Genomic DNA, 18,709 nt, shown 5'->3' on the forward strand with positions numbered 1-18,709 from the left:
TAGTCGGTTGGTCAAGGGAGTAGAATTACTTGCCACAATCACCAAAGCCATATCCTTAAAACATACCTTATGCACTCTTTATAACAATTTACGGCTGCACGAGTGTGTCTAGTATTTCGATAAAGCTTTCCCATCAATAGATGCATGGGCAAGTTTCTTGCCTTGCTGGGAATTCCCTCCATCTGTCAAAGAAGAAAAGGAATATATTTTACATTTGATCATGGGCCTAAATCCATAAAAGTGAGTAATAGGTACTTTCTCAGACCCAAAGTATATGTCACACTTGCATCATGTCGTAGAGTATTCCTTAAGAGTTAAGAGTGAAATTTATTCAAATTTGTATCAGTATAATGGGAAGTGAAAACTAATGGGAAGAGTATGCATGTATATTCATCAAAGGGTGCAATAAATTGGTACAAACACTTTGGGTAGAGAAATATAATTTATCCACAACCACAAGCTGCTTGAAGCACTAATTCAAGGATGTGGCATAAGAGGAAAAGTGAAAAGCCATTTAGATAGTTATCTAGTTAAAAAAAAGGTTGACAATTACGAGATAGATACCATTTCCATCCCATCACGAACAGCTTATTACAATGTTGTAGTTTGCATTTAAAAATAAAAAAATAAAAAAAATAAAAAAAAAAAAAAGAGGAGAGTGCTACAAACATATTCTTTTAAATGAAAACTGCACTTCAATAGTAATAATATAGAGTGTTGACCTTCAATTCTAGGTCATCTTCTTGGTTTACCATCCCATTTTTCACAATGAACTCTGGCAGAACCTTAAGGTCTACCCAGATTAAACTCAAATTCAGGCTAAAGCAAACTTTTCTCGCTGAATTAGAAAACAATAACTTAAATAATATAAGTTTAGCAATATAATCTTCTGCTTTGGTAGCTGCGCTTGAATGCCTTTTCAATCAATTGAATAGAATATGTTATCATACCATCGAAGAATCATATCTCCATTAAATCCGTCTTTTTCATATTAAACTAATTAAAAGAAAAAGTCTCCCTTTCTATTACATCATTTAAGGCATTGTCAGCAACTCAAAATTATGCTACTTAAGAAAAATATACATATTATATACAAGCATAGAGCAAGACCTCCAGGAGTGCAACTTTATTCTCATTCAATGCAGCGTGACAAGATGCTATTTTGAACTTGACCTGTCACAAAAAAAAAAAAAAAAAAGGGGAATTAGGAAGAAAATAAGTATATTCTAAATATATTTTGTAAATTTGGAGTAGGCTAGAAAAGAACAAAAATGGGGAAGAGAAAATAATAGTTTCTACCTCATTTTCATTAAATGTTGAAATATTAAGTAGACTTGGAGAAGAAGACCTGTTTGGTGCGGATAACGAACTTCTGAGAGTGTAAGCGTTTTGCTTGGGGGTGATCTTGTGATGTTGCAATGCTTGCTTATATGTATTCTGTCCCACAATAAAATCAATAAATTAACAACAATAAGAGGACCTTATGCTGTAAACAAAGTATGATCAACATATTTACATTTATGAGCACATAATATACTAGAGAAAACAACAATATAAACCATTTCTTTTTCTTTTTTTTTTTTTTTTTATCTCAATGTAATTTTTCTTTCTCACAGAATTAAACAGCATAGATTAAACAAAAGGCCATTAAAGTTAGTATGAGATGAGCACAATATAATTGATGTTGGAAGGCTAGCGCAAAGTGGTTAGTAGTAGGAAAACAGAATTAAAAAGTAAGAGTGAATCAGCTTCTATGTCCAGAAAAGTGGTAATTAATGGAGTTTTCAGAATTGAACAACTGATTCTTGATGCTGGAAGGCTTACCCAACAGGCCAACACCATAAATCTGCTTATGACTGAGCATTATTAAAACAACTTCAAAACCATATAAAGCATCATAAAGGGTCAATTTGTGGATAGAAATGATCCTTAGATATTTATTGGCAATAAGGCTGAAGTAATGGATCATAAACATAATTAGTCTTTCAGAACCAGGATGATTGCTTTTTGCTCAAATGAAGTAAAAGAACTCTTTTCATCAGAGGTAGGCCAACAATAAGTGAATAAACCAATGCTGAAATATAATAATAAACTCATTTGTTCTTCATCAGTTGATCTACATCATAATTTTTCATAAGTCTTATAAATATAGAAGATAAGAAAAGGCCCCTTTTATATCTAACAGCAAGTTTTAAAACTTCTAAGTTACTATCGGGGAAATTAGGTAAGAGTACAAGTTTCTAGTTTTCCACCATAATATTCACACAGAAATGTAGCTTGTCCCCGTTACAACTACATTTTAAAAGCTTCATCTGATAGCAGGTAAAAATAGAGCTCATTGTAGAGCAAGACACCAAAACGGCTATAAATTGAATCAAATAGCATTAATGCAAGTTTTTGGTTCAAAATCTGTTAAATCTAACATTAATAAACCGTTTAAACCACTAACTCTCCTCACCCCCTGGTCCTTGCCCTAGAATTTTAACCATTATATACCGAACATTTCCTGTTGCTCCTCACCCTTGCAACTGCACCACCGCAGCACCTCCGTCTCTGACAACAGTTGCCATCCTACCAACTTTCTTCAACCACAAGTCCATCACATCTCTCTTTCTCTCTTGCTTTCTCTCTCTTGCCCTCACACATCCCTTCAGCCACCACTACAAACCCCATCCCCTTCTACCGACCTTCCAAACACCTAAGCAACATTGCCCACCTACAGCCAAACCCTAGACAATTGCAATTTTTTCCACCAGTTCTTCACACTTGAAAACTGCCTCAAATTCATAGATTCATCCATGATTCCCGCCCTACAATTTCTCTCTCCTCACAATCTTTCCTTTTATTCGGTGGTTGCTGCTCCTTCGCTCACCATTAATGTCTAAATCCTTTTAAGAAGACAACTGTAAAAGAGAATAATGGGGATGGAGGAGGAGAGAGAAAAAAGTATAGATGGGTTTATCTCTTATCAAGCTGATAAAGTTAACCTTTGATACAAAAGGTTAGATTCAACTGAAATATTAACAAAATAAACTAACACTAATGTCACGCTTGATAAAGTAGAAGTTCAAGGCTACCATTGATAATCGGTAAAAAGTTTGGCAACCACTGATAAAAGTCAATAGTATATGGCTACTATTGAGGATTTCCCAAGAATCAACCAGAAGCATTTACTTGCTGAAATCAGCAAATAACAATTAACAACAACAAAAACAATCAAGTATACACTATTAAGTAAACAATATCTTAAGTCTTTTAGTCAAGCAGTTTCAAAAACACCAACAATTACATACTTTTAAGCAATGTAACCTTACACAATATGCGCTTTTAACCTTGGAAACAATAATTTTACAGGAAATTACACATATACAGGTAAAAGGTTTAGACTTTGGTTTGACATAATTTATGCGTCATAGGTGCCCATTTTTGAATCAGGATTTCTCACTAATCAAATGTAGTCTACACAGTATTATAGATAAGAGCTAATAAGTTGAATTAAGTGAATAAGAAAAACAACATAAAAATTAAAAAAAATTATGTTCTAGTAACTTACAATTGCTCTTCGATATTCCCTTTCACGATAAAATGAGTCACCAAGAAAAAGCTAAAACAAAACATGTAGGGTAATAATTAGTGCATCAATCATACTAAAAAATAAAGTACATAAATCCAAATTAAGAGTAAAATCAATACCAAATTCTCAGCCTTAACATTTGAATTAGTTTCAGTATTTCCAGATGGCGAAGTAACAAGGAATTGACCCTGAAAATTAAAACAACAAAACAAAAACACAAAATCAGTAAATATTGGGATGAAATTACGAACAGTAACGCCTGATTATGAGTCAAATTACAGAAATAAATATTAATTAGAGAGAGAAAGAGAAGATATACAAGAAGTTGAGCAGAGTTGTAGAGGCCATGATCAAGAAGGCAGGCCATATGATCTTTTGGAGCATCCATGGGAGAGATGAGAGTGGCGAAATGGGGAAATAGGAAAACTAAGGGAAACTCGATACTGAGGAGAGAGAGAGAGGGACAGAGGGTTGTGGACTGAAATTTAAATTATGCGTGAGTACACATATCAACTTTTGTATTTACACTAATTAAGTGGGTGTTTGGTTCAAGCATATTAGGTATAACGTATAAGTAGGGGTGTTCAAAAATACCCGACCCGGTTGACCCAGTCCATTGACCATCCGCTGACCCGATTCATTTAGGCGGGTATTTTTTCCATTTTTCCCAAAATTTATGGGTCGGGTACCCGATCCTGTAAAACAGACAAGTATCGGATCGGGTCATGGGCTGCTCCTGGCAGTTGGCGGGTACCCGTTGACCCGCTAACTTTTTTTTTAGAATTTTTTTTATCTGCTTGGAAACTCTCACAAACCAACTGAAAAAGGTAGAATACACATATCTACCTAGAAAGGAAAATCAATTTGCTGATACCTTGGCAAGACTAGCCTCAATGGTTAGGATTCCTACGGAAATTGAGCTAATGCCCTTAACAATAGAAAAGAGGCATAAACCGGCTTATACCCAAGCAATAGAGAATGATGAGGTAACCCAGGAAGAAGAAGAAGAGTAAGAACCTTGGTATACAGACATCCTCAATTATGTCACAAATTAGGGAGAATATCCACCTCTACAAAAGAGCAAAACGAGCCTTAAGACTTTAAACTTCCCAATATGTGCTCATTAATGACGAGTTACACAAAAGGGTGTAGATAAAACCTCTTGCAACCATTGCCATCCAGAACATAACGAAATCCTAGTAGGTTGTTTAATTAAATATTTAAGACAGTATTTGGTAAGTATCGTTACTTTTGTGGCAGCATATAACATCATTTGTTTACCCCTCAGGTGTTCTTGAAGTAATAACTCTTCATCGTCTTCTTCTTTAGAGGAGGATTCATCCATTACATCATCATAAGCACTTCCATTTGAACTAATCTGATTAAAAAAAAACAAGGAACCAATTAACGAGTTCCTAACATATAAAGCTCACTTCCTATTTCGGGACCCTTGGTGTTGTGGCAAGCAATGTAAGACACTCTCCAATGCTACAACCTGGAAGGTCAGTTCCTTTTGAAGTTACAGTAGCACTAGATTGAGAGAAATTCTCCATCGCATCAACAATGCGTTTTAGCTCATTTTGCATGAGCTTAGCTGTTAAATTTTGCATGAGCACTAGATTGAGAGAAATTCTCCATCGCATCAGCAATTATTTTAGCAAACATGATCTCTAACTCTGTTAAATTTTGGATTCCAGCTTCACGAAATTTGACAACACCCGGATTGGCCTATATAAATAAATAAATGTAATTAGTTAAAACTAACTACTTGAAAAAGGCAATGTAGAAATCAGATTATTATTATGTGCACCTGTTCTTTGAGTGCCCACCACTGATCAAATGCAACAATTGTATTTTTCTCATGATCCCATCCTAACCCTATCTCCTTTTCTATGAGATTCTTCCATGTACTGTACTCTGTTTTTAACTTCTCACACTTGTTTTTTAATTGTTTCTGGTCATACATTTTAACAGACCTTTGTTAGAACTTTATAACCACATTATTCTAACCAATTTTGCTAAAATGAGTGTGTGATCTATTCCCTGCATGGACCTCTTCAGCACAAACCTCACAAAAAATCTTAGTTGTTTCATTAGACCAAGTTGCCTTTGACCTCTTTACTTGTTCGTTAATCTAAAGACAAACAAAGCCATGAAACGTTGTGCATTACGGATAAGCTTCACCAACCATACACACAACATAACAATGTAATCTGCCTCCCAAGGTCACGCTTTATAAATTCTACCAGCATTATATTAACAAACCTTACAACATACAAGCATTTCTCATAAAACAATAATTTACCTTACAAGCATCTGAGAGAATGAACAACGGTTAAATTATAACAAGAGGTGCATCATTTTTTGTGTACTCTTATCAATCTCTACTCTGACTAATATCATAAGGCTATGGTTTATAAGCTGGACTTGGATGATAGATTATGTGATTCATTTATCTCCTTATGCTTATATATACATTTATGTATAAAGCCCATTCATAACATGTTCATTAATTTGTTGATGCATAATAAATAGCCAGACTTTAAGAAAGGTTAGGTGATGGTTCCCTGTGTATCAGTTCTTATAATAAGAATATGATACTATATGATATCATAACCTCAATACCTCATAACTATATTTCAATCATTCCACTATCACTGATAGGCGTGTCGCGTACCTAACAAAAATAAACCTAACTAGACCACTACTATGTAGACGGGCAAGCAAAGGTCGAATCCCAAGAGACTATGGTTCAACCAATTAAATAGAATCAAGCAATTACCAAGCAAGTAACCAAATCAATAAATGAGAATCAATATCTAAAGAACTAATTAAAACGATTAAATCTAAACAAAATGACAATTCAATGCTAAAAACATCCAAGATCAAGCTTCACCACGAATACAATTAATGCAATAGTCGTTCTACCCCTAACACATAATTTAATTGATTAAAGAGGAAAAGTAATCCATGAATAATACCAATAGTCTCTCCCTAGTTATCAATGGCTTCTCTAATCACAATCAAGCCTACTTCCGTGGAATCATGTAAATTAAAGACCTTAAGCACATTACTCTAACTTCCTAATCATTCATTCAACTACTCCCGTGATGAACTTCAAACCCTTAATTGATTTATTCAAATCCGTCAAAACCCAACTCCCGTTGCGATTAAAACAAAAGATTAATAACAATACCAATTATCCCTAATCTAGTATTGGCATAAGCATAATCAATTAAGCATATCAATTACAATTATATTAGAGAATTTAAAGAATTAAATCATGCATTAATCATATTCGGGATCCGCTAGATCTTGGAATAAAGAAACTACTCACACATATTAATGAAAGCAAAAACAATAATCAATGAAGAAAACATGATTAATAAGTAATTAAAAGTAAAAGAAGAAATAAAGATGAATACCAATTGCTTGAATGAAGAAAAGTACCAATTGTTGATGAATAAAGATTAAAACTTGAAAGTGAAATGTAATCTAGATCTAGAGAGAATGTTAGGGTTCTAATGAAGGTTTAAAAGCTAGAATATAATAACTAAGTATGTTTTATTCGGGGTTTACAAAGGGTATTTATATCCCTTAGTTAAGAAATCCCGAAAAAATAGGAAAACGGGGTCTTCGACACTCCGCTCGGTCTGACCGGGCAAGGTTGCCCGGTCGGGCGCGCGAAGCAAAATTGAGCTTACACCTTCAAGAATTCCTTCATATGAAGCGCTTTTGTCCGCCCGGGCTGCCAGGGCAATGTCGCCCGGTCCGAGCGGATGGAAGTTGAACTCTTCACTTCTTTCTCATAACTTCTCTTCTTTTCCTTCTTCACCCTGGCTTCCAGGGCAATGTTGCCCTCCAGGGCGGACACGGGTAAAATTCTCTCCATCTTAATAAGCTCTCATGGCTATCCAAAATAAGTCCAAATCATCCGAAAATCTTTACGTGCCTACAAAAACAATTAAATAGACCAAGCCACACTAGAGAAGAGAATATTAGCGAGAAGTAGCTCCGTAGAGCTCAAAAACCATACGGAAATAACTATAAAATGAGGGTAAAATATGGTATAGAACGATTACATCAAATTCCCCCAAGCTAACTTCTTGCTTACCCTCAAGTAAGACAATCAATGACAAGCAACAACCAAATAAACATACTTCACCCCATAATACTTTGAAAATACCATACTTAAAATTGAAATCGGACACACAAGCATCTTAGCCAACCAATCACCTCATTCAGACTATCAATCAACCTGAATGGCCATCAAACAGAGTCAACCATGTACACATAAGGAATCGAAGACTAGAATTTCTCACTTAGTGGTCACTCCGCACAATTTTATGTGGCGAGCTAAAAATGAGCCCGATCTCTCTCCATCCCCACTAATAATGATAACCCCCCATTCTCACAACACTCGCGTGTTTAAAGGGTGATGATGCCGCTCAACCTAGTCAAAAGTCGACTCGAAATGTGACAAATACTCCAGCATTTTGACAAAAGACTCGTTTCACATGAACACAATACTATGCACGAAGGTCAGAAGGTCTTTTTTTCAAGCTTGTAATGTAGGCTGGGTGAAAATAGGTAGGAAAAATTTGGAAAATGTAGGTAAATATAGTCCTTCAGGGAAGCCATAAAAAATGAACAATACACATCAAAATCCCATCGAACTAATTCACAAGAATACACACTCCAAACATAACTTAAATTAAAAGCAACTACCACCTTATTCACCCTACATAAGTTACTAATTTTGCATGAGCTTAGCTGTGCTAACTTTAGATTTCTTTCCTTTTTGTGTTTTTTTTTTTCTCTTTCTTCCGATGTTGTATTGACTTTGGTCTTGTCAATACTTTCACTTTCAAGTTGTTGAGATATCGTTTCATTAATACTGCCATCCATAGTAATGTCCACTTGTTCCTCATCTTCTATTTCTTCGTTTCCTATGGTAGACGAGTCTTCTATTTCAGTATCATCTTGTGAATAAGGGTTCCATGAAGTTATAGCAGAAACAATTATTTTAGCAAACATGATCTCTAACTCTGTTAAATTTTGGATTCCAGCTTCACGAAATTTGACAACACCCGGATTGGCCTATATAAATAAATAAATGTAATTAGTTAAAACTAACTACTTGAAAAAGGCAATGTAGAAATCAGATTATTATTATGTGCACCTGTTCTTTGAGTGCCCACCACTGATCAAATGCAACAATTGTATTTTTCTCATGATCCCATCCTAACCCTATCTCCTTTTCTATGAGATTCTTCCATGTACTGTACTCTGTTTTTAACTTCTCACACTTGTTTTTTAATTGTTTCTGGTCATACATTTTAACAGACCTTTGTTAGAACTTTATAACCACATTATTCTAACCAATTTTGCTAAAATGAGTGTGTGATCTATTCCCTGCATGGACCTCTTCAGCACAAACCTCACAAAAAATCTTAGTTGTTTCATTAGACCAAGTTGCCTTTGACCTCTTTACTTGTTCGTTAATCTAAAGACAAACAAAGCCATGAAACGTTGTGCATTACGGATAAGCTTCACCAACCATACACACAACATAACAATGTAATCTGCCTCCCAAGGTCACGCTTTATAAATTCTACCAGCATTATATTAACAAACCTTACAACATACAAGCATTTCTCATAAAACAATAATTTACCTTACAAGCATCTGAGAGAATGAACAACGGTTAAATTATAACAAGAGGTGCATCATTTTTTGTGTACTCTTATCAATCTCTACTCTGACTAATATCATAAGGCTATGGTTTATAAGCTGGACTTGGATGATAGATTATGTGATTCATTTATCTCCTTATGCTTATATATACATTTATGTATAAAGCCCATTCATAACATGTTCATTAATTTGTTGATGCATAATGTATAGCCAGACTTTAAGAAAGGTTAGGTGATGGTTCCCTGTGTATCAGTTCTTATAATAAGAATATGATACTATATGACATCATAACCTCAATACCTCATAACTATATTTCAATCATTCCACTATCACTGATAGGCGTGTCGCGTACCTAACAAAAATAAACCTAACTAGACCACTACTATGTAGACGGGCAAGCAAAGGTCGAATCCCAAGAGACTATGGTTCAACCAATTAAATAGAATCAAGCAATTACCAAGCAAGTAACCAAATCAATAAATGAGAATCAATATCTAAAGAACTAATTAAAACGATTAAATCTAAACAAAATGACAATTCAATGCTAAAAACATCCAAGATCAAGCTTCACCACGAATACAATTAATGCAATAGTCGTTCTACCCCTAACACATAATTTAATTGATTAAAGAGGAAAAGTAATCCATGAATAATACCAATAGTCTCTCCCTAGTTATCAATGGCTTCTCTAATCACAATCAAGCCTACTTCCGTGGAATCATGTAAATTAAAGACCTTAAGCACATTACTCTAACTTCCTAATCATTCATTCAACTACTCCCGTGATGAACTTCAAACCCTTAATTGATTTATTCAAATCCGTCAAAACCCAACTCCCGTTGCGATTAAAACAAAAGATTAATAACAATACCAATTATCCCTAATCTAGTATTGGCATAAGCATAATCAATTAAGCATATCAATTACAATTATATTAGAGAATTTAAAGAATTAAATCATGCATTAATCATATTCGGGATCCGCTAGATCTTGGAATAAAGAAACTACTCACACATATTAATGAAAGCAAAAACAATAATCAATGAAGAAAACATGATTAATAAGTAATTAAAAGTAAAAGAAGAAATAAAGATGAATACCAATTGCTTGAATGAAGAAAAGTACCAATTGTTGATGAATAAAGATTAAAACTTGAAAGTGAAATGTAATCTAGATCTAGAGAGAATGTTAGGGTTCTAATGAAGGTTTAAAAGCTAGAATATAATAACTAAGTATGTTTTATTCGGGGTTTACAAAGGGTATTTATATCCCTTAGTTAAGAAATCCCGAAAAAATAGGAAAACGGGGTCTTCGACACTCCGCTCGGTCTGACCGGGCAAGGTTGCCCGGTCGGGCGCGCGAAGCAAAATTGAGCTTACACCTTCAAGAATTCCTTCATATGAAGCGCTTTTGTCCGCCCGGGCTGCCAAGGCAATGTCGCCCGGTCCGAGCGGATGGAAGTTGAACTCTTCACTTCTTTCTCATGACTTCTCTTCTTTTCCTTCTTCACCCTGGCTTCCAGGGCAATGTTGCCCTCCAGGGCGGACACGGGTAAAATTCTCTCCATCTTAATAAGCTCTCATGGCTATCCAAAATAAGTCCAAATCATCCGAAAATCTTTACGTGCCTACAAAAACAATTAAATAGACCAAGCCACACTAGAGAAGAGAATATTAGCGAGAAGTAGCTCCGTAGAGCTCAAAAACCATACGGAAATAACTATAAAATGAGGGTAAAATATGGTATAGAACGATTACATCAAATTCCCCCAAGCTAACTTCTTGCTTGCCCTCAAGTAAGACAATCAATGACAAGCAACAACCAAATAAACATACTTCACCCCATAATACTTTGAAAATACCATACTTAAAATTGAAATCGGACACACAAGCATCTTAGCCAACCAATCACCTCATTCAGACTATCAATCAACCTGAATGGCCATCAAACAGAGTCAACCATGTACACATAAGGAATCGAAGACTAGAATTTCTCACTTAGTGGTCACTCCGCACAATTTTATGTGGCGAGCTAAAAATGAGCCCGATCTCTCTCTATCCCCACTAATAATGATAACCCCCCATTCTCACAACACTCGCGTGTTTAAAGGGTGATGATGCCGCTCAACCTAGTCAAAAGTCGACTCGAAATGTGACAAATACTCCAGCATTTTGACAAAAGACTCGTTTCACATGAACACAATACTATGCACGAAGGTCAGAAGGTCTTTTTTTCAAGCTTGTAATGTAGGCTGGGTGAAAATAGGTAGGAAAAATTTGGAAAATGTAGGTAAATATAGTCCTTCAGGGAAGCCATAAAAAATGAACAATACACATCAAAATCCCATCGAACTAATTCACAAGAATACACACTCCAAACATAACTTGAATTAAAAGCAACTACCACCTTATTCACCCTACATAAGTTACTAATTGGGCCGATAGGTTGATTTTGTAACTTAGATGAAAAACATGGACAAGACTACAACATGGGTAAGCAAGAAGGGGACAGACGTTTCTAAATTCATCTGGAGGCTACCTAATGAACATGGCCTTTGTCCTCCTCATCGTGCATGTGCAATGTATCACGCCACATTACTAAGAGTCTCGAGACAAAACTAAGATCAATGTCACACCAGGAACTAACACACATGAATAAATAATAAAGGCTCAAGCCTCACAGTTAACACAACCAAGCTCCAGATTCATACACAGTTGCGCAAAGTTGATTTCCATTAGGCCAAGACAATCCAATATCAGATCATGATCATTTAATTCGCATTGCAAGTCTTTCAATCAAAATCAAGCCAACAACCTTTAAATCATCAAGGATAGGGGCACAGAGAAGTAGTTTACTAGCTATTCATCGTCATGATTTATAAATTAACTGCCCAAAGCCAAAAGTAATCCCTCCCCCAAGCTAAACTTCACATTGTCCTCAATGTGAACATATATCGAATAAGAACAAGCAAGGGAAAAAGAAAACTAGGCCCTACTGACAGAGGAGGGATCATACCTAAGGGCGGAGCTAGGACCGCCCTCAAAATAACGTCACATCGTAACCCCAAACACTAAAAAAAAATAAATAAAAAAAATAAATAGAAAAAATAAAAGGAAAATAAAATAAATAAAAAATGGAATGGGTTGCCTCCCATTTAGCGCTTGTTTAAGGTCTTTAGCTCGACCCCTCTTTAGTAGCTCAACCTGGGTCACCACACGAAGAAGATACTCTGTGGTATTTCTCATCAATATATCCACCTCCAAATGACTCCTTCAAATTAGAGTTGATGTGTTTTATATCCGAGCTTATTTTGATGTAGCTAAACCCATCATGTGGTGGAATATTGTCCTTTTTGCGCACATGATTTCTATTGGAAACACACTTATTAACCAAAGGGTTAGTAGCATCAATTCATACAGGTACCACCATCAAAAGTAAAATTATGGTCATTGAAAAGCTTAAACACAACTTGTTTATCCTGAGCTCTAATGGTCACTTGTCCTTTAGGAACATCTATTAACGCTTGACTTGTAGCAAGAAAAGGGCGACCAAAGATGAGTGGGATCTTATGGTCTTCTTTAATATCCACTACAACAAAGTCAACAGGAAAAACAAGTTCACCAATCCCAACTAATACATCTTCAACTACACCCTTAGGGAGTCTAACAGTTCTATTAGCCATATGAAGAGATATAGGAGAGGGTTTAAATTTTTTCAAACCTAATTTTTCATACACTGAAGAAGGCATTAAATTAACACTAGCACCTAAATCACACAAGACCCTATCAAAATATGTTTTGTTTATCATACAAGGGATAGTAAAACTACCAGGATCATGCAATTTAGGTGGTAAGCTATCATGTAAAAGATCAGAACATTTCTTCTTTACTACCACACTTTCTAATTTCTTATCATTATGATCATGATCTATAATTCCTTTCACAAAATTTGCAAATTGAGGCATTTGAACTACAAGATCGGAAAAAGGAATGGTAGCATATACCTTCTTAAGAGTCTCGGAATACTTCCCAAAATGCTTATCGAGCACAACTTTTGATAACCTTTGCGGGAAAGGCATCGGCTCCTCATATGCTTGTAGAGCAACATGTTTGGGACCTTCTCTCTCATGCTTCTCAGTTTTTGACTCCACATTGCACACTTTCTCTTCTAATCCACCCGTAAACAAATCATCACTCTTCACGAAAATTGCATTGCATTGTTTCGTCTGGACTTTTGCTTGATCTTGAAGAGTTGATAGATGACTCACTTGTTGTGATAGTTGAGAAATATGAGTTTCTATCCTCTTATTTTGAGCAACAAGTAATTGAATCGAGTTTTCAAAATATTCATTTTGCTTTGCCTGTAAATCAAATTGCTTTGATATAAGCTCTTGTTGTTGACGTTGGGAGGTAGCAAAAGTCTCCATAATGGATTCAAGATTTGAAGATTGAGGTGGTGGTTGGTGCATGGGATGATGATTGAAAGGTGCCCTTGCTTGAAAAGCTGGTGGTGGTGGAGGATTTGCTATAGCTTGAGTGTTCTTGTATGAGAACCCTTGATGATTTCTCCACCCTTCATCAAATGGCCTTGTGGAGGTCGTGGTATAGAAAGCATTATCTTGCTCAATCGTCATTCCATCATAATTGGGTTGACACTCCCGTGTAGTATGGCCTTGTAATCCACACATCTGACAAGTTTCCATCGAGGGTCGAGGGGATTCAGCTTGGAATTGATTGACTTTATGAGTTAGTGCCTGCACAGAACTATTCAACATGGTTAGCGCATCAACATCATGTTTATTACCTGTGTTGATAGCATTTCGTCCCCTTGGATGGTAATTATCATTAGCCGCCATCTTCTCAATCAAATCCCTTACATCGGTTGGGTTCTTCGTCATGATAGAACCTCTAGACACAGCATCAATGTATATGCAAAACTCATGGGTTAAACCATTATAGAATGTTTGGATCAACATCCATTCTGGAATACCATGGTGAGGGAATTGTCTCTGCAATCGCTTAAACCTTCTCCATGCCTCATATAGGGATTCGTCATTAGATTGATGGAAGGTAGATAGCTCGTTCCTTAATTTTGCGATTTTCTCTTGCCCCAAGAATTTAACTAGGAAGGCCTTAGCAAGCTTGTCCCACGTATCAAAGGAACCAATACCTTCATCTCGTAGCCACTCCCTTGCCCTATCCCTTAATGAAAAAGGGAAAAGGCGTAGTCTAATAGCATCATCAGTGACACCGTTGAGCTTCATAGTGTCACACTTCTCCAAGAAACTATCAATGTGAGTCACAGGGCAATTATTTGATGAGCCCGCAAAAGAATCATTGGAGATGAACTGTATGAATTGGGGCTTCAACTCAAAACTCTGAGCGGTGACAGGTGGTCTAACAATACTAGAAAGAAATCCGGTTGTTGTATCCGGAATACCATACTCCAAAAGAGATTTTGTTCTTGGGTCGACCATATTTCTTATATTTCGATTTCTCCTTCTTCTACCTCTTCGTCTTCTTGCAGTAGTTTCGATCTCAAAATCAAAAGGTGTTAAATCATCTAAACCTGAACTTCGAGTTTGCATGCAACAAAGAAACTAAAACGGGAGATCAAAGACACAAGGAACAATAGCCGAAGCAACAAAATATATGCTTAGTAAAAACGAATCACAAATAACTAGAATAAAACCGTTAGTCCCCGGCAACGACGCCAAAATTTGATAGGCGTGTCGCGTACCTAAAAAAAATAAACCTAACTAGACCACTACTATGTAGACGGGCAAGCAAGGGTCAGATCCCAAGAGACTATGATTCAACCAATTAAATAGACTCAAGCAATTACCAAGCAAGTAACCAAATCAATAAATGAGAATCAATATCTAAAGAACTAATTAAAACGGTTAAATCTAAACAAAATGACAATTCAATGCTAAAAACATCCAAGATCAAGCTTCACCACGAATACAATTAATGCAATAGTCGTTCTACCCCTAACACATAATTTAATTGATTAAAGAGGAAAAGTAATCCATGAATAATACCAATGTTCTCTCCCGAGTTATCAATGGCTTCTCTAATCACAATCAAGCCTACTTCCGTGGAATCATGTAAATTAAAGACCTTAAGCACATTACTCTAACTTCCTAATCATCCATTCAACTACTCCCGTGATGAACTTCAAACCCTTAATTGATTTATTCAAATCCGTCAAAACCCAACTCCCGTTGCGATTAAAACAAAAGATTAATAACAATACCAATTATCCCTAATCTAGTATTGGCATAAGCATAATCAATTAAGAATATTGTAGACACCCATTTGTGTCTCCCCAAAACCAAACTCGGTGATGAGTGCCTTTCATGTCGAATCATAATCGAATAAAACGAAAGTGTGGAAAGGTCTAGTGTTGCAGAAAGTTTTATTTCTTTTCTTTTCTCTCTGTTTTTGAAAACTTTATTTTAAGAAAACAGCTAATCCAGTTTGGTTGGTCCATGATATGGGTCCAATAGTGGTGTAGTTGGATGGGGCTTGCAAAGACCTTTCCAACGATATATTATAAGCCCAATTCCGATGAATATTGAGGAAGTTGTGGCCAATTTACTAAACTGGACCTGGTTTGAGCTTTATGTACGGCCCAATGATCTAGGGGAGGCCTAATATGATTTATCATTCCTAATGCAATTAGGAATGGTTTTAGTTTTCTAGAATTTTCTAGAAGGTTCTTTTCATTCCTAATTCAATTAGGACTTTTCAGAGTTTTAATTAAGATCAAATAGCATTTTCGAAGAAATTATATTATTTTATCTTCTAGTACGGTAAACTTATCAGATTTTCGAAAACGCGTTGGAATTAAGACTGGCGTCCAACCCCAGGCCTTGGCGCCTGGAACCAGGCTTGGCGCCAGACGCTAGCCATTGGCGCCTGGCGCTAGCCACTGGTGCCTGGCGCCAGTTAGCTAGGGTTGGCGCCAATGCTATTTTGCGATCTTCAGGTTCTGTTTTGTTAAATTATCTTTTTTTGGCTGATTTTCTCTATAAATATCGTATCAAAAACTCCGTTTTCATGGATCAATGACCATTCATTAATTCTCTTCATTCATCATCTACATCATTCGTTCATCAATTTTCAATAACAATCTATTCTTTAGCATTCTTTCTTTCTTGCTTTTTCATACAAAATTCCGCATTCGCAAGATCTAGAAACACCTAGCCATATTCGAAGTTGCCTTCGCCCTAGGCGTGAAAGGTTTAATTTCTGAGGGTTTGGTCCCAAATCTCTCTTTCAATTATTTAATTTAATTGTTTTGATTATTATTTTCCTTGAAGTTACTAACGTGTGTATTTTGTTATTAGAAAGAGATACGAGGCATCAAAGTAAGTACTTTAATTGATTTAATTGATATTATGATGTAGAAATCATGTTTATATTGTTATTATGATATTCCTAGTATCATGTCTAGGGTATTTTTAATATTAAATATGATTGTTGTGATGCTTCCTATGCTCTTCCTAATATTTATTCTTGTTAGTATCATGTTAGGATTAAAGATTTGATTTTTATTGCTTAGTGACATGCTAGGGTTTGTTATTAATCTTGTTAGTATCATGCCTAGGATCTTGCCATGTTCATTGTGCTTTAATATTAATATGAGCATGATTTTGATTATGATTATGATTTATGATATGATTATTATTATTATCATGATTATTATTGATTATGTTGCTTGATACATATTATATTTATTCTTTATTGCTTGATCACACCTTTATGCATGTTAAAGGGAATTTGTACTTGTAATCACGCTTAATAAGATAATTAATAATCTTGTTGGGTTAACTATGATTATAATTCAAGTGATCGCCAATAATAATTTATCCGTGCATTAAATTCAACCAACATAGATTAAACAGGTTTAGGATTAATCCTATTGATTGCATGTTAATCAGAAAGCGCACATGAATATGATCAGAATAAAGTAGAGGTCTATTATTAGGGTAGGTTCAATCTCTTTTAGGTTGGATTTGTACCTTCATCCCCGAACCCTTATTTGGTTCATGACCTTATGGAGTTGACGATCTCTTGGATCGTTAAGGGGTGTAACCTTCACCTCGTGAACGGTTTACAAGTTCCTTAAAAACTTGTTGGCGACTCTTTTGCTCTATCTTCTTCCCTTTTGGACGCCACCGTACTTTAGTGTATAATCACAGTGGGGTTCAAGCTAGTGGGATTTTAAAGGCTTGAAATTATTCCCTACAAATATCAATTACAATTATATTAGAGAAATTAAAGAATTAAATCATGCATTAATCATATTCGGGATCCGCTAGATCTTGGAATAAAGAAACTACTCACACATATTAATGAAAGCAAAAAACAATAATCAATGAAGAAAACATGATTAATAAGTAATTAAAAGTAAAAGATGAAATAAAGATGAATACCAATTGCTTGAATGAAGAAAAGTACCAATTGTTGATGAATAAAGATTAAAACTTGAAAGTGAAATGTAATCTAGATCTAGAGAGAATATTAGGGTTCTAATGAAGGTTTAAAAGATAGAATATAATAACTAAGTATGTTTTAGTCGGGGTTTACAAAGGGTATTTATATCCCTTAGTTAAGAAATCCCGAAAAAATAGGAAAACGGGGTCTTCGACACTCTGCCCGGTCTGACTAGGCAAGGCTACCCGGTCGGGCGTGCGAAGCAAAATTGGGCTTACGCCTTCAAGAATTCCTTCAAATGAAGCGCTTTTGTCCGCCCGGTCTGCCAGGGCAATGTCGCCCGGTCCGGGCGGATGGAAGTTGAACTCTTCACTTCTTTCTCATGACTTCTCTTCTTTTCCTTCTTCGCCCTGGCTGCCAGGGCAATGTTGCCCTCCAGGGCGGACACGGGTAAAATTCTCTCCATCTTAATAAGCTCTCATGGCTATCCAAAACAAGTCCAAATCATCCGAAAATCTTTATGTGCCTACAAAAACAATTAAATAAACCAAGCCATACTAGAGAAGAGAATATTAGTGAGAAGTAGCTCCGTAGAGCTCAAAAACCATACTAAAGTAACTATAAAATGAGGGTAAAATATGGTATAGAACGATTACATCAATCACCATCCAAAGTAATTTGGCACCAACACAAATAATGAACTTACTAAATAAACATCCAACTACGTACATATACGACTATATATATATATATATATATATATATAATACCATTGTCAAATCATATTCTTATCATTAATATTAAATTCAATTGGTTCAAACAATCCAAATGTACTATTATACATATGTTTAATTACAACCAATTGTAAGGAGGGTGATCCCATCGTAAGGGGGTCCTTCCTTAGATCCCCATGACCATTTAAAAGCCTAGGACTTTACACTTGTTAGGGTGTATTAGGATTTGAATTCATGACTGTTTGGGAGACCTTGAGTTA

General features: G+C 35.7%; 2 protein-coding genes across 3 annotated transcripts in view; both read right to left on the reverse strand.

Annotated features, from left to right (window-relative positions):
- The window catches only part of LOC110715256 (anaphase-promoting complex subunit 7-like), a 28,324-nt gene extending 24,230 nt beyond the window's left edge, over positions 1-4,094 (reverse strand). Inside the window, exons 1-6 of one of the 2 annotated variants that reach the window (XM_021893820.1) lie at positions 3,894-4,094; positions 3,694-3,762; positions 3,554-3,604; positions 1,300-1,437; positions 1,111-1,173; positions 67-182 (exon numbers count right to left, since the gene is read on the reverse strand). In XM_021893820.1, coding sequence (XP_021749512.1) covers positions 67-182; positions 1,111-1,173; positions 1,300-1,437; positions 3,554-3,604; positions 3,694-3,762; positions 3,894-3,962 — 506 coding nt within the window. In that variant the 5' untranslated portion in view covers positions 3,963-4,094. The remainder of the gene's footprint in view (positions 1-66; positions 183-1,110; positions 1,174-1,299; positions 1,438-3,553; positions 3,605-3,693; positions 3,763-3,893) is intronic. The other variant, XM_021893821.1, reaches the window with a different exon arrangement.
- Positions 4,095-12,677: 8,583 nt separating this feature from the next.
- On the reverse strand, positions 12,678-14,747 carry LOC110715249. Its single transcript, XM_021893817.1, has one exon. It carries the CDS (start codon positions 14,745-14,747, stop codon positions 12,678-12,680), a length of 2,070 nt encoding a protein of 689 aa, XP_021749509.1.
- Positions 14,748-18,709: the final 3,962 nt, after the last annotated feature.

The sequence above is a fragment of the Chenopodium quinoa genome, unplaced genomic scaffold, assembly GCF_001683475.1.
Source record: "Chenopodium quinoa cultivar QQ74 unplaced genomic scaffold, ASM168347v1, whole genome shotgun sequence".
In the NCBI taxonomy this organism is placed as follows: Eukaryota; Viridiplantae; Streptophyta; class Magnoliopsida; order Caryophyllales; family Amaranthaceae; genus Chenopodium; species Chenopodium quinoa.

Coding starts and splice junctions, on each gene's coding strand:
- LOC110715249 (XM_021893817.1), bottom strand. CDS start 14,747: ATGGTCGACCCAAGAACAAAATCTCTTTTGGAGTATGGTATTCCGGAT.